The sequence below is a fragment of the Falco rusticolus genome, chromosome 1 (genome assembly GCF_015220075.1).
Source record: "Falco rusticolus isolate bFalRus1 chromosome 1, bFalRus1.pri, whole genome shotgun sequence".
Lineage (NCBI taxonomy): Eukaryota > Metazoa > Chordata > Aves > Falconiformes > Falconidae > Falco > Falco rusticolus.
In genome coordinates this window covers 105064942-105087253 of record NC_051187.1, presented here as the reverse complement: position 1 = coordinate 105087253, position 22312 = coordinate 105064942, and the positions used below count along the sequence as shown (strand labels likewise).

Below are 22312 nucleotides of genomic sequence, written 5' to 3'. Positions count from 1 at the left end.
CTTCTCTGGACAGTTTACTATGTTGTCTTCAAGCTGGGGTAAGGAAGCAGTGGTAAGCAAAAGGATTTTGTGGGACAGGGATTTTGAACCCATCCTCGAGGACAAAACAGGCTTCGTCTCCCTCTAATCTTGAAGGATGTGGGGGTGGCAGGAGCAGTCTGACCTCTGGTAAAAGAGGTGAGTGTGGTGTAAAGCAAGAACACTTGCCTTGCAATTCCCTTTTCATTTTACAGAAAGTTCCAATTGCAGTTAACAAACACGGTCAAAACGCTGAAGTGAGCTCCCTAGATAATGCAAGACAGCATTACAAAGAAGGAAGAAGGGTCAAAAAAGTTAAGCTCTGCTAGACAAGTATCAAATATCTCAAAAATATTAAAAAGCAAAAATTAAACCCAATGATTTTAAAACACATCCTTACCTGTCAAGCTATTGGAACCTCCAGTTTCCAGAATAGCTAGTGAAAACATGGAAGTCTACACAGCGCCATCAAGGAAAGCTGGGTGATTGGAATTTCCTAGCTAGCCATACTTCTGTTCAAGGCCAAAGAAGAATGTTGCATTGGCAGAGATTTCTGTGAGCCTACTCAATTTTAAGGACTCTAGTTCTAACTATTACGTTTTTTACAGACTGCAGCTAGGTGTCTAACAGCAATCCATTGAGGATAAAAGGGGACCTATAAAACTAACAGACTGATGAACTACAGTTTGGGCTCTCTGTAAAATAGAAGCCCTCCTAGGTCATTGGAAATAAATGCAGAGGAGACTGTGTGATATGGGTATGTTACTTGTAACTCAGCCAAGAAATATTCCACCATAATTTAAAAGACAGCCCTTTCCCAATTTTAAAATAGTGATTATCAGTAGGAGAGACAACAAAATTGGAAAAGTCTGTACACTGAGTGCATGAGTTTCAAAATACCTGTTCACAGAAAAAAAAAAAAATGCTGAGGAAAGACATGTTTCTGCTCTGTCCTGCTTTCAGATCCTTTGTACATCCCCATTTTTTTACCACTGATAGCAGGAATAGGAACAGAGAAATCAGTAGCTGCTGTGGTTTCCTTGTTCCCCCTCCCAGTCCAAAAGCTTTAGAAGCTCTTCATTCAGACACGTGAAGGTACCCTCCTAAAGACACTAGTTATATCCATCATCGCCCAAACACACCCATTCTGAAAACTGAAGGACAGACCTGAATTTTGAATATATCATCTCAGTTCATCATCAATATATCATCATCATCTCAAAAAAAAGCTTAGTTCCACCACAAAGCATATACATTGGTTAGTTTTTAAGCAGTAAATTTAAAGTAGAAATTTGAGATTGCTGGTAGAGTTCAGGATTCTGAGATAAATGTCCATGATGAGAACCTTAAGGATTTTTTATTTTTATGACAAGTTACCAAAGTAAATGATTTCCAAGGGCAGTAAAAGAGCAGAAAACCGCCCTGATTAAACCTTAGTACATCCAAATCCATAAATTAAAGAAGATAAATAAGGTAGCCTCCATTAGTCCCACTGTTAAATAATTTATAACAACTGAGTGCCCACCTATAACAGGTTGGGGGCTTTTTGTTGTTGAGGTTTTTTTTTTTGCTTAAGGAAGCAATTCTGAACAACCAAGAAACAAGGGGAAGAAAGGTAGCATATACAATTAAAAGAAAATGCATTGTTTATGTTACTTATCTTTTACTCTGTATTTGTATCGTGCCAAAGAAGAGGAGACTACAATCTTTTTTTGGCACAACCTAAATATTACTTGAGAGGAATTGTAAATACCAGTCTCAATTTCACTGTTAGGGACATGCAGCACAATGACTGACACCAATACAGTTTGCTGCAACAGGATCGTGATCACTGAACATGAATTTTTAATTAACATACTATTTTAAATCTTGACGTCGTCCCTTTAAAGCCTTGAGATGGTTTTCCTGTTCAATACTGATTTTAGGGAGTTTTTTGGTGATTGATTCAAGCTAGATGGTTGTTCTGCCTCTTGCCTTTCTGGCCTCCCTCTTAATAACCCTCCAACAGAATCACAGACAAACCCCATCTGCCTGGCGCAGACCTGGGTACAGGGAAAGATGCAAGAAGCATCTCTTTGTTCCTCTGTGTGGCTGTTGTGCTGGCCAAGCAGAACTGCAGTCATAGGGAGCATGGGAGCTGGGGCTTTTTGCTTTGCAGAGACCACGCAGCCTCTGAAAGAAGTAGAAAACAGCAGAAAACACCATAAGGATGTACTCACTGCTCCCCAGGCAGCAGCCAGCAGAATTATCAGACTGCAAAGAGAACAGCCTTCATCTCCGTGAAGGACTGGGACATTCGTCTTGGCAGAGGAAAGGCTCTCATGGCACACCACACCACAGGGCTGGCTGCCTCCGTGCCAGGAGAAGCACGAACCAGCTCTTTCTCCAAATTGTCATTCCAAGCCTGCATTGGGTGCAGGCTATGGGCAGGAGAAACCAGCTTAGTGATGGGGTGGCATCCCACTGCTGAGATGTGCCATGAACTCGGTCTCTGAGGTGGGAGAGTATGGGACCCCAGTGCAGCAGTAGATCCAGGCATGACACAAATAGACCCTTATGTCCAAGGGGAGAAGGAACCAGCAGAGAAAGCTACGGATTCAACCTGTTTTTCAGACGAGCATCTCACCATGAAGGGCTGCCTTTACTGACTCTGCTTGGAGGCAACCAAACCGTTGCAGCTGAACAGATTAAAAGGGAGAGATAGTGGGGAAATCTCACATTTCAGCATATTTTCCAGCATGGTCTGCAACAACAGGAGAGGAAAGGCTGAAGGGTATCATGTTCAATTCCTTCTCAGAAAGCTGACCTCTTACTACAGCTGCTAAATTCTGGCTCAAATGACAGACAATTAGTTGTGGTGTTGCTAATGTTGATATCGCTGCCACATTACAAACAAGGAAGAAGGGGCCATGCCCTTGCAAGAAGGACACTGTGCCTGGCTTGTAATCTCATTCAGAGAGCAAAATACTTACCACAGTTTTCCACTGAGCGGGCAGGTGGCCTGGGAGAACATGGGAGAGCTATTTAAATCAGACTAAACATTCCTGATCATGACGCTTGTTTTAAAAAACTGGACCAAAAATCCTTTCTCTACAGCTGGCAGATTACCTTCTCCTGATTCCCAAGCCTGAACAGCCTTTCTCTGAGAGATTTCTTTTTCTGAAAATGCTTAAGCTTTTGAGAAATCAGAACTGATAAGAAATACGCTCTGAGACCTGCTGAAAGTGCCACCGGCTCCGGTCCTGCTGCATGCAGCCTGTGGGGAAGGACCCTGGAGGCAGCCCGGCTAGTGCCAGCAGGCTCCCCCTCCCTGCCATGGCCACAGGGAAATCACCACCCGGTCTCAGATTTGGCATCCTACTGGTTTTTCCCCTTCCAGGATTTGTCAACAGGATTGGTTAGTATTCCTAAAAAATCCCTCAAAATCAGTAGTCATTTATATTAAAGACTCTCAATGATGTCCCATATAGGCTGTAAATCTTTTCAGCAGATAATGCCAACACAGAAGAGCAATCACTGCTTGCAGGTAACCACTGCAGCCATTCCCTGCTCCTGCAGTACCAGCGGCAGGTCCCATGACTACTCACCACCGTGTGTAATGCCCTCGGTCTTCTCCACGCAGGTACAGCAGGAGAACTGGAAGCAATTGCATTGGCTCATCCATGCGGCCCGGGTTAAATAAACCCTGCTTTTTATTAATGCTCTTTATTTCTAGTTTATACTTTTCGCCTTGTTAGACCATTTTCTTGCTCTTCATTTGAGCTTTTCATTGATAGATTTTCTAACAAGTATGAGAGGGTCAGCTATGAATTCCTTTTTCCAAGAAGAGAGACTGATTAATTGCCATGGCTATTGATATCTGTTCACCCACACGTCGTGCAGTCAGTCAAGGTTCTGTCACTGCTTGGGCATCTGTGTCACTGTCGTAGCATCATCTCTTCTATAACACTTAACCAAAAGCCACTTTCTGTGTGCTCAAGTGATGTTATTAGCCGGTTGGTCATGAGGAGCTAGTAAATTTGGTGCAATATCACCTCATTCATCTCATTCAGCTGAAACTAGCTGAACCTTTCCTGGAACAGATGCATTCCTCTGCGCTGAATTAAATGCAATTAAACTCCTGACAGTTTTCTGACTTTAGGATGGAGTTACAAAATAGCAACAGAAGTAGATCTGATAAATTGGGTATTGCGCTCATAAAGGAAAAATATTTTTTTTCTGTTTACAATAAACATTGCATATGAGCACAAAACATAACTTTTTTTCTTGCTTCAAATAAACCCACATATCCTCTCAGACCTCACACTAAGACAGCTACTCGAGGGAAATGCTGAACAGACTCAAGTAATAGCTCTATAATAAAAAATAGATTTGCAGACAGAGCTGGCTGTGTTCAGCACCATCAGAGACCTTCCTATTAATTATTTATATAGCAATATGGATTAGCATAGTACTTCACAGAAATAAATACAAAAAGAAACAAAGTCCTGTATCTCAGGAAGGCAGGGCACTGGCCGAAGCCCTGCTGGCTTTGCCGCGTGTGGCGAGTGGTCTGCAGCCAGTGCTGGGATTACCCTGCTGGTGTAACGCACTGCGTGAGAAGTGTCTGAAGAGGGAATGTAAATCTGTGAGGGCTGACATTGCCCATTGATCCGAGGCCCTGGTTAACAGCTATTCCAATTAGGTTTGGCATAGGGTAAACAGTACATGTGATTTCAAAATCCCATTAAGGATACGAATAACTTTAACCCCTAAACTCCTTTCAAAAACTAGCCAGCAAGTCAATAATTGGATCCTTTATACTTCCTACACTATATTATTAGAGAATAAGCATGTGAAGTGAGCCAAGTTCCTCACCACACAGAAGTCAATGACTCAGCTTCACCGGATTTATAAATTCCTCATCGAGTTGTGTTTTAAGAAGTCCAGATACAGCTGACTGGAATGTCCCCCTTCTGGCAGAAATTTGTGCTCCAAAGCAAAAGTGGAAACTAAAGAACCTGGAGTCCTGGTCTTGCAGCGACTCTGTCAGTAATGTCAGGCTAGACATCATTTTTTTTTTTTTTTTAATTCAGTTTTCCTGCCAGAAAAAAACTGACTAGCTATTTCACACCATCCCTGTGATGGTCACTGTGATTATTAGTATTTCATGGTAGTCCTATGAAGATTGCATTGGCTTTGAAGATTACCAAGACTCCATCAGGCACTGTCAGATTTTTTTTTCCTAGCATAGATTTCAGGGAGGGAGCAAAAGCAGGAAGAAGCAATCAAAAATCATATCCTGACAGCAGCTGCTCACAGCAGAAAGAAACACTGCTGAAAGTATTCTTTGCTTTTTTTCTCTACAAATTTTCAGCCGGAAATCAAGAGCAAAACTACTACTTTGTAGTCCTCCAACTTTCCACAGACCACCAGCAAACTGCTGCACAGAACAGCTTGGGAATGAACCCCAGGGCTATATAACTGCAAAAGCATTAAGGACAGATGTTACGAACAAAAATTAAGGAATCCATTAAAAGACTTCTTGGTATTAATAATAACTGTGTACCACAAAAGCCTGACAGAACTGTCTTGAAGTAAAAAATAAATGGAAAATTTTAATTGCATCTTAAAATAATTCAGCTTGGGAGGGATTTCTGCAGGTGATCTAGTCTAAGCCCTTGCTCAAAGCGGAGGTAACTTCAAAGTTCGATCAGATCACACCTCAAAGGACAGAGATTGGGCAGCCTCTCTGGCCAACCTGCCCCAGGCAAAAAAGCCTGTTTACTAAGCAGTATATATAAACATTATGTATAGAAAGATTTACTGTAAAGAATGTTGACGTTTATAAATTTGCACATATTTTATGCCTACAGTACATATAATTAAATAGTAACGTGTATATAGTGAGCATATATATATATAAAGTCAGAAAAAAACCTGCAGCAGTGGAATCACTACCCACACTAAGATCCATTCCCAAATGAATGATGACTTTGAGTAATGGCAAGTTATCCCATTTTTGACAAGATTCTCAGTCATATCCCTCAGACAGTGATGGGGCAACATAACCTTGGCCATGTAGCCCTGGGATGCCATACACTGGCACATCCTCCCGTGCCAGAAGCACTTCCTAGAATGAGTCTGTTGAAATAAAATAATTCATGATGACAGCAAATTATAGATACACTGAAAAGCTGAAATGTCTAACTTCCCCTCCTTCCCTTGATCTTCCAAACTGCGGGAAGAGCTATATCCTTTCTCATCTGCCCTCCACATTGTGCAGTCCTCCTGGACAGACTATGTAGGAACTTGGGATCACGTTTCCTTGGGCAGCTCCACCTACTGGAGTGCCTCATAGACAGGGGACCGTGGGCATCATGACCACAGAGATCCCTGCCACAGAGACAGGAACCTCCAAGATCCTGAGTTTTTGCTGGTTTCCAAAATTCATATTCACAATATTGCCTCTGAAAGGCCACACGTATGACCAGGAGCCTGAATGAAACGTTAGGCTTTCTGCTGCACACTGTGGTAACGTTGAGTCCAGTGACTCTTGGGTCGCTCCTAGGCTTCTCTTGATGCTCCTGGGCATGTTCAGCAATTTCTGGCAATGTCCCTGAAATACCTGCAAGAGTCAGGAATCTGGTTCAGTTTTGCAGAAATAACATATAAGCTGTTACAAGGTCATTTTGAGAATTTCAGTTTTCATGCTAAACAACATCTGCATTTCATAGATGGTTAGGATTTCCCTCCAAAACCAGATATGAAGTTTTCACTAGCTGTTCTCCTGGACACTGGTCCCTTCTTTCCCAAATACCTTTCCTGTCTCCAACACCATTACCTGCGACAGGAGCGGCTTCTCAAATAAGAGGCACAAGAATCAATGTTTGTTAGCCCGCCTTTAACATGGTGACCAGGTATAAAATGCTAGACAAAGGACAAAGATCTATGTATTCTTTCCTGTAATTAATCCATTTTTGGTTTGACTAAAGTTTCCACTCTATTTTCAAAGAAAGAGATCACCAGTTGACTATATGTGCATTTGCATGCATAAACCCACAGTTGAATATACCTTGGTCTCAATGCAAACAGCCCCCGATACTGATCATGTTTGCCTCACTTTTCCCGATAAGAAATATGAGAATAGTTTTTGTTGGCTCAATTAATCTGGCATCTGTCCTCTGCACCCTATAAATCATTGCACATGCAAAGAAGGGCTCATGCTTTAGCAGTAGTATTGATCCACACAGACCTTTGGGTTAGGAGTAAAGCCTCTTTAATTACTTTGGCTGACTTTCAGGGTTGGGGTTTTTTTTGGTGTTGTGGGAGTTTTTATGTCATTTTTGTTTTTGTTTTTTAACAATGCTTTGGGAAGACTAGTACCATGTTTTAGTGTTGTTATCACTTAGCTTAGATTTGGAGTTTTGGTCCCCAGAGAAACACCTTCTACCTCAGCCTGGCCTGTCCATGCTTGGCATCAAAATCAGAAAAAGTCTTTCTTTTACCTTCTCTAAGGATTTGATAACCTCTACACTTTCCTTAGCCAGAGGTGTTTTGACCTTTAATTAAAAGGAAAATTTGTTGTCTTCCATTCAGAAGGCAGCAAATAATGAACTCATTAAAATGAGGTTAGTGTTCAGGCCTTAGAGCAATAAGAGCCAAAGTCTCATTAGCAGCTAACAATCCAGAACATAGCACATAAATAAACCTAATATGGCAGAGCGAAATGCCTTGGTGCATTAAATTTGAGCAGAATCAAATGTTTACAGTCAATGATGTCTGGGGCATGAAGTTTTAATGTACTTAATAAAGGAAAGCAAATTGCTTCCTATTAGGCATGAAATGTTACTGCAGAAATTGCCCCAAAAAGTTTATTATGTAAATGAAGGATAGAGTTATAATTAACAAGGACATAGCAGGAAAATATCACTTCTTCTTAATAGATGCACCAATTATGAAAAATAGAGACATTGCAGCTTCAAATTCACAAAAGATAATTATATGGATTAATGTAAAAGATGCTGAATGTAAATGCAATATAAAGAAGAAACTGTATCTTGCGATGTCACAGAGGATCCTCATTGACAAACCAAAGAATCAATTAATAAAATGAAACACGCAAGTTCTGAGAGATTCCAAGCAATTAAGGTTTCGTATTTGAAAGAACAGCTCAGATTACCTTAAAAACCCCCACACTTTGCTTAGCCTGGCACTGAGACATACCTGCTTGTCTGTGTGCAGGTGTGCTTCATGGGTCTTTCCTTGGAGAACAATAATTATTTAGCATGATCTATTTAACTGCCCAAAAACAATTCAACAGTGGGTTCCAGCTGTTGCTTTAACACACCCTTATGAGTTCAATGGGAAATGCTAATTGTATTTTCACATGCAAGTAGCTTTCCTCCACTTACAGCTCTTTTAAGCCCTGGTACTCAGAGAAAAAAAAAAGTAATCCCACTGACTCAGAGGAAAAGACACACTGGCAGCTAGAACTTAAATACTGTGGTCAGATGAAATATCCAAGAGAAAAATCTTCTCTACAAAATAAGATTTGTCATGCGTGGAGTTTTTTTGTTTTTTAAATCCACATTCCTCTATATGAATTTCCCTTCTGCTGAAGTTGTGGGCAGCACTTACCATTTCTCCCTCAGCAAAGGCAGTGAAGTCCTGAGGGTCAGCAGGTGATGGGGACAGGGACAGGTGAGCCCCCAGGGAAGAAAGGCTGCCAAGTGAACCTGGGGACAGCACGGCAGGACCTGGCAGAGCATGAATAGCTGTGTTCGCACCTGGCGATTTCCAGCTGTTAAAATTCAATAGCCCTTCTCTATCCCGCAAAACCCCTTCAGAATAAAATAAACAGCTTCCACCTTGCATGAAGGTTGCACATATCCCGGAAAGGTTTCTGGCACTGGATGCCAGGGATGCTCAGCTCCACTGTCCCAGAGCTGCCCCAGCAGCACTGCTTGCAGCTGTCCTCACAAACAGGCATGTTCACCGCTGGAAGAGTATTTAAAACATATTTATTTTAAAAAGGGAAGGCAGACACTAATCACCTATACAGAGATTTAGTTGGGGTTTTTTATATACTAAGGGTGTAGAAGATATTACCCTCTATCTCCCACAAACAGACAAGTAGTGACAAAATAAATTTGGACTGATTTAGCTGACGATATCTTCTTAGTATTAAAACTAGGTGAGGTCATGAAAATGAAGTTTAGCTGCATATTATATAAATTAATATGCATATATGGAAATTGCAATAAAAAAAAAGTCTTTAGGACCAAGCCAAATCCTGCTTGAGTGGCAGGTTTGCCCTTTAGACAGAAAAAAATGCTTGCCACACTGCAGGTTACAGGATTTACATCTTAATCCTCCCTCTGTGTTTTTAATGAGACCTCACTGGGCTGGAAGGCTTCTGCCTGTCCCACGGTTCTGTCATCTTATTGAGATGTGAGCGTGAGGGAAATCAGAGAGAAAAACTGAAGTGATATAATGACATTTGTTTCATGTACCTTCTTATACTGTATGTTAAATGTTGATAATTTCTCAAGATGTTCTGTCCTCAAAGGAATATTGAATTGATTTTGCTCAGCCCATCAGTCTTTCTTAATGTATATAAAATGCTCCAGATAGCTTGGAAAATTATGTTCTAAATTATAATGACTCATACTCTATGCTTGTGACTTTAATGGTGTCAATTTAGCGCCAGTTTTTACCAACTGGGGATTTTCCTTAGTGTCTTAGCTAACAGTGGTGCAGATCTCTAAGGTTTTTACATTGTCGTGAACATTTAGTTGTTATACGTTATGTAAATATAGTCCCCCACGTGAAACTGTCACAGGATTGAAATAATCAACTTACTGAACGTCTGGCAACACAGGCTGGAAACCATACTGCTATCTTAATATTTAATGCTAAAGCACAAGGTTTACTGTCACAAGATTACTTTATTTCCTTCAGCAAGGAAAGGAATCTTCTTGATGGCTGTTGTAGCTGCTAACCGGTATCTTTGTTTTACACCTTCCTTAACACCCACAAAATGTTTCTATTTTAAAAATTAAGGCGGATGCATGCTGTCTGACAATCTTTTGTACTACACTGCCGAGCTGCCTGGCACCCGAATGATGCCTCTTTAGAAGGTGACTGTTAGCAAACGATGCTTCGGGAGAGGCTTGTGCTCCAGCATGCACAGTGCCCATATAGCTGCACAATTAGGAGGGAGTCAGAACCTTTAAGAAGTTAATGTCCCACAGCAAATGCTGACAGCACCCGACAGCACCTCCCAACCCATTGCAATACCAAGGGAACATGATAAATCACGAGATCACAGAAACCTGACCTGGTTTAGTTCAGCTCTGCTATGGTCTAGGATCACACAAGCCATCAGGCTGCATCTCAGCTGCTTCAGCCCTGCTCTCAGTTACGCTGGACTTGAGATACTTTGGGTTATGGTCACAAGTAGAGTTTATTGTTGTTGTTTTACATTAGACCAGTGGGTTGAGCAAAAAGGTAAAACTATTTTCTTGTAATGTTAAATCTAAATTACTAATGATAATATAAAATATGACTTTTTTTTTTTTTTCAAATGAAAGGAAACATTAGCTGGACTCAGACTGTGTGTAAACCACTGCATTCATTTTGTCTTTGAACTGTGCAAGAACATGAACATTCGATCAATAGAAACGTTATTAATAGATAATGGGAAAGTTCTCAAGAGCCACATAATGGAGACATGGAAAATTGATGAAAAGAGAGCTTACAACCCATTCAACATTGGCAGGACCAATAGGGAGATAAATGCACCATCCATCTCATATATGTAGCACGTCCAGATTATGTGGGCTGGTGACTGAAAGCGGGCAGATATCTGTGCAGCAAGGGCTATCTTTAGCAGCAGTGCAGAGCTGACAACTAACAGTAAATGTAGATAGCTCACTCAGGCTGAGCCATCTCTTCTCTTTCTCTAGTGGCTGGAAATATATCCAAGAAAAAAATGGATAGGTGCAGAGACTACACCTATTTCTTCTATAAGCAATACCCTTTTCCTCCGCTTCATTTAGATTGGTCTTATCTTTCGCTTGGAGGAGAGAATAAAAATAAACAGGGATTTCACTTCTGCCATAGGTCAAAATCGGTGTTTTGCTCGTTTACACTTAAGCCTGAACTTGGTATTCAGACACAATCAAAACCTGTTTCTGCAGGTAAGTAAATCCCAACGCCTCCACATCTGGATCGCAAGTAGCTTTCCTAATTTTACTTTGGGTTTTAAGAACATTTTTATCAAGCTTTATTAATAACCCAAAGCATGGGTGACTTAGTGATTTAGCATATTGCTGCCTCTGAATGGCTGGATTCAAGTCCTGCCACAGATCACTGCAAACAGTGTATATAGTGGTCCAGGTTACAGAGCCGTGACCTACTTTGGTTCTTAGGTACTATTACTGGCATTGCTAGACCATCAACCTCTGATGGAGCAAATTAAGCTCACTGTAATAGCCTTATAAAAAAGAATGAACCCAAAATAAAAGGTGAAACATTAAAAAGATCTTTTTTGTATCTCCTCAGTTGGACGCAACTTTTAAAATGAGGCATTCCAAAAATTAATATTCTTTTTTCTAAATGCATGTTAATTTCTTATTTATTTCAGGCTTTACTAGAGACTCAAAATTTACTGCGCACTCAGGTTGCAAATTTTACCTTCAACCTTGGATTTTCAGGAAAATTTTACCACACAGGTAAGAAGGAACTTCATGCTCTCAGGTAGCTGCAGTTAAATAGGTGACAGGATTTTAAACCTAGCTTTAAACATGCCCTTTTTAAATAACACTTTGACTCAGTGGAGCAGTGGGAAATACTCATTCCACCATTTCAGCATCCAGCGTCTAATTCAGCATCCAAAGGGGCAAAGATATGCTATGGATGAGCTTCTCAGGAATACATAGATGCCCTGGGTGCTTTTCTGTGGTAGTAAATCTTAGGGTTATAAAGGAGGCAAAGTAGCTGCTAAGGTATCTGTAATTCCACAAAAGACAGGACAGCACAGAAGATCTACTAAGGTTTTTCCAGTGTGATATGTATGATGGAATATAAAAGATTGGGAAAATCGTGTCTCATAACCTCTGAAGAGGCAGAGGTGTTTGAATGGGATGCACGAGATTGTGTTATGACTGTAAGGGTAATCTATCTCAGTGGTCTGCAAATCGGGAGGGATGATAAAAGGAAAACAAGATGAAAAGGAATTTGTATTGAAACCCTGCTCCTTTCACACTCCGTGGAGTACCAAGTTGCACACCTGCCACTGCGTTACCGTGGAGGACTAGGTGCTTTTACATCTCCTCATGACTCCTTTCTCTCCTTTGCTCCATTTCTCCACAGCACACTGCCCCTTTTTTTTATTTTTTTTAATTTTATCCCCCCCTGCCCTGCCCCCTCACCCCCCCACCCCATTTGGCTGCACCACCACTTCAGGCTTCCCTCTGAGATACTGAGCCAGGCTGCTCCCTAGTACTGCTAAGGCAAGAAAAACCATACAGTAACTCACTTTAAAGGGAGACACCTCCTGCTCTCCTTTCCAAGCACCATACCCTTCTTACCTTTGAAGACCAGCTCCAAAATCTTCAGCTGTCAACCCATTCAGCCACATTTGGTGGCATGCACTGAGTGATGCTAGGGAAGCTGAGAATCTAATCTGGAGCAGAGGAGGAAGCATTACAGCAGCCAGAGGATGGGAGGGTCAGTGGGAAAACTGGGAACGGTGCAGTCCCAGCTGCCACAGGCCATGAGGTAGCTGTGGATTAAGGCAAGCCACCCCTCTTGGTGTAGGCGTAGTATAGTAGTACTCCAATTTTCATTGCCGGTATTTCAACACCAAACGGACGAGCTTACCCAGTTCTTAGGTTTCACCACCCATTAGGAGAGTACAGAGGTCCCTGGGAGAAGGGGAGATGGGGAAGCATCTGAGGAATGAGTAGAGAGAAGGAAAACAAAATTATGTATTTGTATCACTGTCACTTTCAAAGTCCAGTTCTTAGGTTTCACCACCCATTAGGAGAGTACAGAGGTCCCTGGGAGAAGGGGAGATGGGGAAGCATCTGAGGAATGAGTAGAGAGAAGGAAAACAAAATTATGTATTTGTATCACTGTCACTTTCAAAGTCCAGGCTGTTTTCCCCTTGTGCAAGCACATAATGCCAAGCAACTGCTGCCCAGGAAACCTTACTGACTAAAGATATAGGACAGAGAGCCTGAGAAAAATGAGAAGTAGAGAGAGATGGAATTACTTGCCTGGAGTCATATAACAAGCCAGTGGCAGACCTGTGATTAGAGAGCAACTTCGGAGACAGAACTTCAGTATTCTCCTCACTTCATCTTGACCTGCCTGTGTAGTTATTCCTTCTGGAGATTAATTGGACACACACGTAATACAGAAAAATAAACAAAAATAGCCCAAGGCCCTGAGTCACTCTAAAGTAGGATGCTGCTGGGTTGTGGCCATCTACACAGTAAAGCTGGTATCAGTCATGCCAGTGTCCACTGCACAGAAAGGTAATTCAAGGAGGGTGAGAAGGTGGAGAAAGATCATTCATTATAAATACCGTGAGATACTGAACAATGGCTGGCACAAAACATGCTACCTTTCTACAAAATCAAACTCCGGACCTGCTGGTACCTTATATCTTTGTTCATCCCAATGGCCTCCACACTGCTGTCCCAGGTTTTCTTGCCCAGCCGATCTAGCGCTGACCAGTTTCAGATTTGCTACTGCTGTAGAGAGGGAAAATAGGAGAATGTGCATGTGTGCCTGTCCTCCTAAGGCTCTCGGGTCTTACAAAAATAGCACAGAACTACTTAATGACTTGAAGCATGTCACTGCCACCATTAAGGGACCTGCTGCTGCCTGCACTCAGCAATGCATCTGAGTATTTAAGTGAACACTTCATTTACATGTCGGTGGTGGCATTTTGTCATATCAGCTTAGTGGAAAGGTTTCAAAGTATTCTCCATGCAATATACACTTTATTGACTCATTATAAATAAAACACAGAAAAGTATTCTTTAATTACTGTAAATGTGGCTTCTTTACCCAGAGAGGTTTTTAGCATCAGATATTCAACATGTTTTATTAGCGCACCACAACTGCTGTGCCTTACTGACTGCCTTAATGCGTGATTTTGCTCTCCTTTCCAAAACTTGGATCATTTTATAACTACAGGAGGGAGATGAGCATGGGAATGTGTTGGCAGATTAAACAGTTATACATTTTCATCAAAAGATGTTGCTGACATCTGTACCACAAGTACCAGCTCTAGTTGGCATGCCGGCTCACAAGTACAATAGCTGATGCATTGGCCTCACTGCTCATCATTACCACCACTGTTCCCTTCTGGGGCACTGGTAGTTGTAACACTATTAGCAAAATCTGAGTATACCCTATTAGTTATTCAGTTTTAGCAAACACTTTCTACTCGTTCATGCTGTGGCAATAGAAATTAAGATGTTCTCAGGATTTGCATTTAAGATTTACATAATTATTAATAGCAACTTCAAACTTAGTTTTGGTTTTGAGCTCAGAAGAGACCTCTAAGTTATGGCTGTAGTTTTAAAATATGGGATTATTTATTATGCGCAAACAAACTCTGAATTATTACCTACCTGTATAAAGTGCATACTGCATCTCAAAGCAGATATACGTTCACTTCCTTGATTGTAGATCTACTGCATTTTTCAGATTTTACATTAAAATGAAGATAGAAAGTTACATAAAGAATGCTGATTGTACAAGAAATGGAATCCTCAAAATCCCTTGTTTTGCTTCTAATACTCTGAATAAGGGATTGGGCAAAAATATTTAAACCATATAAGCACTCACCAAACCCACCATTAAACCTTTGCATGAGTTTTTTTGAATTTATAAAATTGAACAATACTTGTTTTATAGGTTTGTAAAGAAAATTATCCTCAAAAGCCACACCACCACCAAATGTTAAACTTCCAACCGTTCTATTCCAGCTCTGCCATTACAGGGTGGGGTTGTGGTTTTTTTAAAGTGAAAAGGGTTATGCTTTATCTTGTTTGATTTTTGTTGTGGTAAAAGAAAGTGCAAAGTTTGATTAGTTGTATCAAAATTTACAAAGAAATTAGTAGGAAAAAATAGGGGTTTAAAATAATGAATTTATTTCAAGAACCACAGCCTACTTCAAATATTAATAAGGCACTAAATTATATTTCAACCTAAATCTTATGTCAAATGATTGTAGTTCTTTATACATTTCAAATACCCGCTTTTTTTGCTTTTCATCCCTATCTTCAGTTTTCTACCTTTAGGTAAGCAAAGAGATCTTCAATGGCTTCACAAAATCCCAGCCCTTTCTCTTCTCTCCTATGTCAAAAGCCTGCATTAGGTTTCCTCTCCTAATCACATTCCCTTTGCATGTGTCTGGGTGACTGCAAGCGAACCACATACCCCAAAACACAAGAAAGCGATCATTCCACAGATGCTGCACACAGAAGTTTTGCACAAAGGAGCAGACATTCACAGAAGGAGCAGTCATCCTTCCTTTATTTTCAGTAAGGAATTACCTCGTAAACAAGGTTGTTTTTTTTTCCAGCAGCACTCCCGTCAGTGGGAGCAACTTTCTTAGAACTTGCGGAGTGCTGCAAAGAGGGGAGTGAAGCGATTCAGTGACACCAGGAGAAAGTTTCAAAGTAGTGCTCTCCTTGTGTAGTAGTATTCTTCAAAAAGCACTGCAGAAGTGAAAAATAAAAATAAAGTGCTGAAGTGCACACACCGACCAGCCAGCTCTGCATGTTCCTGCCTCATGCCACAAAAGCAGTGACACCCACAGAGTGTTCTCTTCCAAGTAGTTTTGCAAAACGTTGAAAGGCTTGTAAGAAAAGATACTTACATTTGCATCAGTATACTGATTCTGACAATTCTTTAACTGCAGCTAAATAAAAGCAATTATAAAAGCATTTAAATGGTGAAGGAACAAGAAAGAAGACTGCTAATAAACTGAATATTGTTCAGTAATTTGAGGGCGAAGTTACTAAATGTACCTTAGCCTTTCCAGTTTGAAAAAGCACTGCAGACCCACATCTGCAGATGATGGAAGCAGCATTGTATCATTTCTCAAATGGAAGCTTTTCTTTGTTATAACCACACACTTGCTTCTGCCTGAAGCAGACACTCCTCACTAACATAGGAATTTGTGTTGTTTTTACTTCAAGATTAATCCTGGGAAAAACTGAATACTGAACCATAGGAAACAACATTTGGAATCCCTTTGCCATTACAGCTTCATGTTTTCCACCTCATTGTATTTTGAAACTATTGCAAACTTGTTTCACACTTTACCAGGAACTACCAGATTTCAATTTACTGAGGCTGATAACAAGGTAGATACAAGTGTGTGTAGGGGGTGGGTGGGTGGGTGGTGGCATTGGTATCAGTACACTTTGTACTTAACAGTGACATTATTATCAGGACAAGATGGAAAATGACTGATGCATGCTGAACTTTTAAATACTGGTTGAACATCGTCTTTGGTCTGCTTTTCAAAAAGTTCACTGCTTAGAGACCTGGCAACCAGCAATAATATTCCTGATACTGCTTTTTCCTGTTAAATCCAAGTTGTCAGGTTATGTGATAAAAAGGTAGTGTGGTATTAAAATCAAGCTAATACAGAAAGTGTGGTGTGTTGTTTTTTCAAGATCACATGCACTAAAAAGAAATTTTTTAAAATCAGACTGTTTTTAGGTAATATTCACTTCTTTAGAAACATAAAAATAACTCCGGATATTTTAGCCAGCAGCTCTGTATCTCATACAGAGACCAGCTTATCCTCACCAGAAGGGTTGTCCAGCATTGGAACAGGCTGCCCAGGGAGGGGGTGGAGTCACCATCCCTAGAGGTATTTAAAAGACACATAGATGTGACACTTAGAGACACGGTTTAGTGGTGGACTTGGCAGTGCTGGGCTAGTGATTGAACTCAATGATCTTAAAGGTCTTTTCCAACCTGAATGATTCTATGACTCTGGCACACACCTCCCTGTGATGCCACCTTGACCAGCTACAGCCATGCAGCAACTGGCAAGACCAAAGCAGGTTCATAGAAGCCCATCCAATCTGCACCTTCATGGGGAGCCTGAACTTCTAAATACTCCTACTGCAGTACATAGCACAACAATCAGCCCTTGAAAATGAATTCTTGTGAGAATTACTATCAGTTAAAATTGTGAATAGAATAGGAACAGAGAGGGATAGTTACCACCAGCAGTAATTCACCTCACTCCTTTTGTGATATGGTAGAGCCTTTCTACAGCACAGGGAGACGTTCAGGCCAAGGACAGCAGGTTTTACAGCAGCCTCTTCTGTGTTTACAAAACAATAGAATGGACTTTTCCTGCCGTTGCTTTTTTATTACCTTCTTTTTTTGTTTCTTTCTTTTGCAGGGACTGAAGAGGAAGATGAAGGTGATGACCTGCTGTTGAGGTCCGTGAATGAGTTTTGGTGGTTTCCCCATATGTGGAGTCACATGCAGCCTCATCTCTTCCACAACGAGTCGTCACTGGTGGAGCAGATGATCCTCAACAAAGAATTTGCAATAGTGAGTAGAAGTCGCCAAAAGATTCACTGGGATACCTTTGCATATTGTAGCTATGCTTTCCAAACTGTTTTTATGTTTATCTATATTATACACACACATATATATTTGCATAGATATGCAAATAAGGCAGCAAGATTATAAACTCAGCCCCAAAAAAAGCCTTTCTGTGGTTTAAATTTGGGCTTAATTTTGTCTTAGCGTTTTTCACTGACATGGGCTTTGTGGAGAGGTAGCAGCCCTTCACCCAAGCAACCTTACGAGACCATAGGGATCAGCAGCAGTGACATCTCAGCAGATATCAGCTGGCCTTTTAAGCTTTAGGAAGGGGGTTATTATACAAGTTATCAGCTTCCTGAAGTCTGGTGCAAACATCTTCAATAGGGGAGGAAGAAAGTTGCAGAGAACCCTGAGCATTGCGTGTGGTTTGTGAGAAATATTGAAGCTAACAAAGCAAGTAAGAAGAGCGGCTGGATTTCACTGTGCTTTTTTTCAGATGATCTGCTTGAAAATCTCCTTTTTACATAGCTAACCTGTTGCTAATATTTATAGATAATGTTTCATTTTTGCTCATTTGTGTTGTTAACTTACAAGAGCTATCTTCCTCCTAGCTTCACCCAGAGTTCAGAATACTTGTACCATTTAGAGTCCTTTCGGAGTAATTCTACCTGCTTATTAAGCGTGACAAAGAAAACCTGAATTCTATACATGCTTGCTTTGGAACAGACACTGTATGGTCTTTGACAAGGCATAGAAATGCCAAGCAACCAGAGCCACTCAAAAGAGCAGAGTGACACAGCAGGGCTTTCTCTGCTGCTTCGGGAACACAAAGCTCAGCCCTTTGCAGCTCCGAAAGGCCAGCCAGCAGCTGCCCCTTCCTCCCATCCCACACGTGAGCCAAGGCGCATCAGGGAACCAGCAGATGCCTGAACAAACAGTTGGAAATTATTTATTCCCTTGTTTACAACAATATTTTCCTAACAACCTTTAAAGAAAATTCATTAAAAATAGCTTAACTGTTTACTCCTCTTGCCAGGTGTACCCCCTTCTCCTGCTTAGCAGCCTGTTAGCACAGAGGCATTTTGGGTGACTTTTCCTTTCTACAGTTCTGCTTTGCTGTCAGCCTTCGCTTCTGGCATGGCTTTGTTCATGCCTTTTGTGCAGTCTGGCCCAGAGACCAAAGTATAGTTAGGATTTTAAATGTAAGAGTAATTTTTAAAATAATCTGTATCTCAAAAATACATCGCCCATTCTTCTTTAAACCTATAGGGAAAATCTCCTAGCATTTTCATGAAACATGAAGTCCTCCAGGTCAAACCACCTTTAGGAGTAAAATCTATAGCATAGTGTGAAAACAAGGCTTCTAATAGAATCTTTTTGCAACTTGAACTACAGAAAGATAAACTCCATGTCCCTATCATCATTGAAGGGTAGAGACTCCTTCGGGTGCCTATAAATAAGGAGCTGATGTCAGTGAAAGGCTGCTGTTATTACAGTTTTATTTCCTGCTAACACTTGGACAGGGGTTGTACGAACCTCTTAACCTTGAATCTATATGAGCTGTACAATTTACTTACAAGAACATTTCTTTTCAAAAGGCTTCCTGTGAAATTCTCTCTGTGGGAGAAATTTATCTTCCTGATATGACAACCTTCCTGATAGCTATCAGAGAGGTCCCAGCCATGACTTCAGAGTAGTTTTGCATCCTCCCCTGCTTTCTTATCCTCAGCATCATGTTTTCTTTGGGAAAGGAACTCCCTGTTCTACCACTGTGCTTCTGTAATTCCTCCAGAGTTAAAAGCAACTCCCTTTTCATTCTTCTTGGACTTCACAGCGTGGATCCAAATTTAAATCAGAGATCTAGAACAATACATAGAAAATCTGCTTGATGTTATGAATGTTTTGTTTGTGCTCTAATATCTTTCTTTAGTATTATACTCAGGGAAACACAGCTTGATGTTGATGCCATTTTCTATTGCATTTTCCATTTATTGACCATATCCTCCCTACCTCCTGTTTTAGCAGCAGGTAGAGAAGACACTTTGTGTCAGTTTCTGGAATAAAAGCTGCAATAATCATTTAGAAGTATGACCATATTCATTCTTCACCTAATGTGGTGTTTCTTTGTTCATTTTTCGAAAAACATGGGTAAGAAGGTAACAGGGTCTTCAGGAACGGAGAGCACTAAGACGACCAGTCAAGGTTGCTTTAGGACCCCAAATATCGCAATAAAAAAATCTGTTCATTAAGACCTGTTGGCCCTTCCTGGCTTTGTCACCTTAGAATAAAGCTAAAACACATCATGCTCTCAGGAAACCTGCACCCAAATCCTATCACAGTCAACAGGTTTTCCATGTGAGGGAGTCTGGGGTCGACATTGTTCACTGAGGGGAAAGGTTTCATAAAAAGAACATCCTTCTCTTGAGTATTGTGGGTTAAAGTCAAGCTTAATAAATAGAAACCATTGCACCTGAAACAGTATTTCATGGATATTATCCCATGGAACTGTAAGTGTACATAAATAAGCATAAGTTTTATTGGCTTTTCTATTTACACTGTATGCATGATCTTTGGTTTGCAGGAGCTCAAATACACATACAGTCTGCTGAATACAGGCAAGAAATACAGGTGTTAAGAGCTGGCAACTGTATAAAAGGCCTCATTCTGTTTTACACAGATTTATCTGTACCTTATAATGATGCTCTATAAAATAGGGGCTTACAATTGCAGCCTGCCTCAAACAGGTGTATCACAAAATACATGTGGAAATCATATCTAAACAGTTTTGTATACATTCAACTAATTGCTAATTAGGTATCTAATTGCCTTGATTTCAGTGCAGATATGTATACCTCTGTGTATCTGTGGCTTAGTAAAATCAACAGTCTTAAAAGGATTCCCTTACATGTGACTTGCTTCTGAACCAGGAGACTGCCTTTAATAAGAGCATTCCAAATTACTTTATGTGTCCCTAAGATATTTATCATTGTTTCATGCCTAGTTGGTGAGAGGAAGAGGCTTTTTCACACCTTTCATAAATGTTACTGCCCCTCTGCTCTGGATCCAGCAGGCAGCACGGCAAGTGCCTGGCGAAATCCTTGTCCACACATGCCCAAATGATGGGCCCCACAGCTTCCCTATTCCCAGCCCCATCCCCACAGCCCTTGCTGCCAAACCTCTTCTCAAGCTCTCACGATATCCTCAGCCTCCGAGGAACAAGAGCCAGAGATTTTTAACTGTGGTGAAGTAGCAGGCTACCCAGAACTTTGCTACCCCAGTGTCATCTTATTTCCATAAATATGAATGGTATGCTTCAGAGCCCTGCTAAGGAAATGGCAAATTACACTTATTTTGATTATCAATTGGGTTTGACTTGATCATGTTTTGTGATTTTGGGAGGGGGGTTTGGTGGTTTGTTTTTTGTTTGTTTGTTTTGTTTTTATATCAGAGGATGCCAAAATCCTTTAAAGACACTAAGGGATAAAGCCTTGGATTAAATTTTGCAAATTGATAATATCTCAAGTATTATTCTCCTTGTTTATACACAATGCAAATGATACACAAAGAGGTAAACAAACTGTGCAAACAGAAGTCTCTGGTAGTACGTCTTCCAAAAATAAATTGAACCAAGTTTTCTGTGCCATCCTTTAATCACAAGATATCCTTCCTCTCCCCGTTGTACATTCATATCTGACAAAACCACATAGACTATATTTAATCCAAAGCCTATAGCTCTTTATTTTGTTACTCAATTTGTTTGCTCAGTGATTATCTTCTGTGCTCCTTTGTGAGCACATGTGCCCAAAGTATGGTAGAGATAGGACAAAAACTATCATCGACTGTAAAAAGGTAGCTGTGATCTGATATGAAGAAGTGAGGGAGATGCGTACAAAAAAAAAATATCAGTTCAGAGCCTGTCTAGTCACACTGCTTGGCTTCAATCTCCTGTTTATAAACCAACTACAGATGCACAATAGCATTTCCTCTGCCTAAAACTTTTGAGCTGCCAAAACCACAAAGAAACCATGAGCTTTTAATATACCAATTAAATACCAAGAACATGAAGACCACTGACCACATACCAAAGGCAAAGTATCTACATGTGATGAAGAGTCTAATTTGTCCCGCTATTAATATCTGTCATTAATGTTGTGAAGGAGAGATGCCCACTAGAGGTTGCCACTAAAAATGCTCTGTAAGTGGTCTGCATGTATAGGGTAACATTACTCTGTGTGGACAGGATGAGTTTTATTCTGCCTAACGTTAAGGTCCTTCTGAAATAGTCCATCTTCATGAGTGCTTTTGTCCATACCAGGAGTGTGCTTTGACAGCACATCTCTGCCTCTACTTTTTCAGCTTTATTTGCTACCACACACATGCAGAGTCTACACATTTCCTAGTTCTATATAGCTTCCCCAGTGCTAGACCACCTTTCTTCATTTCATGTCCTCAGAAACCTAAGATCTTAAATCTCAACATCTCTGCCTCTTGGTAGCCTGCAATGGTGTGAAGCACGCCTATAACAGGAGTCATGGTGATACCTGGGAGGCTCCTATGTAAGACTGGTGAAAAGCTGGCTTTTTCCTATGTCACTGTCAATCCTGGAATGACGCTGACACCAGAAAACCCACTTCATTAAGACCCTTTGTACTCTGCTTGGTGCATTGTACAGCCACGTGGTGAGGAAACACACCACAGAGATGAAAAA

At 40.7% G+C, this 22312-nt stretch overlaps 1 protein-coding gene across 5 annotated transcripts in view; it reads left to right on the top strand.

Annotated features, from left to right (window-relative positions):
- Nucleotides 1-22312, top strand: part of NDST4 (N-deacetylase and N-sulfotransferase 4) — a 135722-nt gene that overhangs the window by 63690 nt on the left and 49720 nt on the right. For 4 of the 5 annotated variants that reach the window (XM_037394223.1, XM_037394200.1, XM_037394218.1 and 1 more), the window contains 2 exons: nt 11648-11735; nt 17453-17607. In XM_037394223.1, coding sequence (XP_037250120.1) covers nt 11648-11735; nt 17453-17607 — 243 coding nt within the window. Of the gene's footprint in view, nt 1-11109; nt 11202-11647; nt 11736-17452; nt 17608-22312 lie in introns of those variants that run through there. The other variant, XM_037394232.1, reaches the window with a different exon arrangement.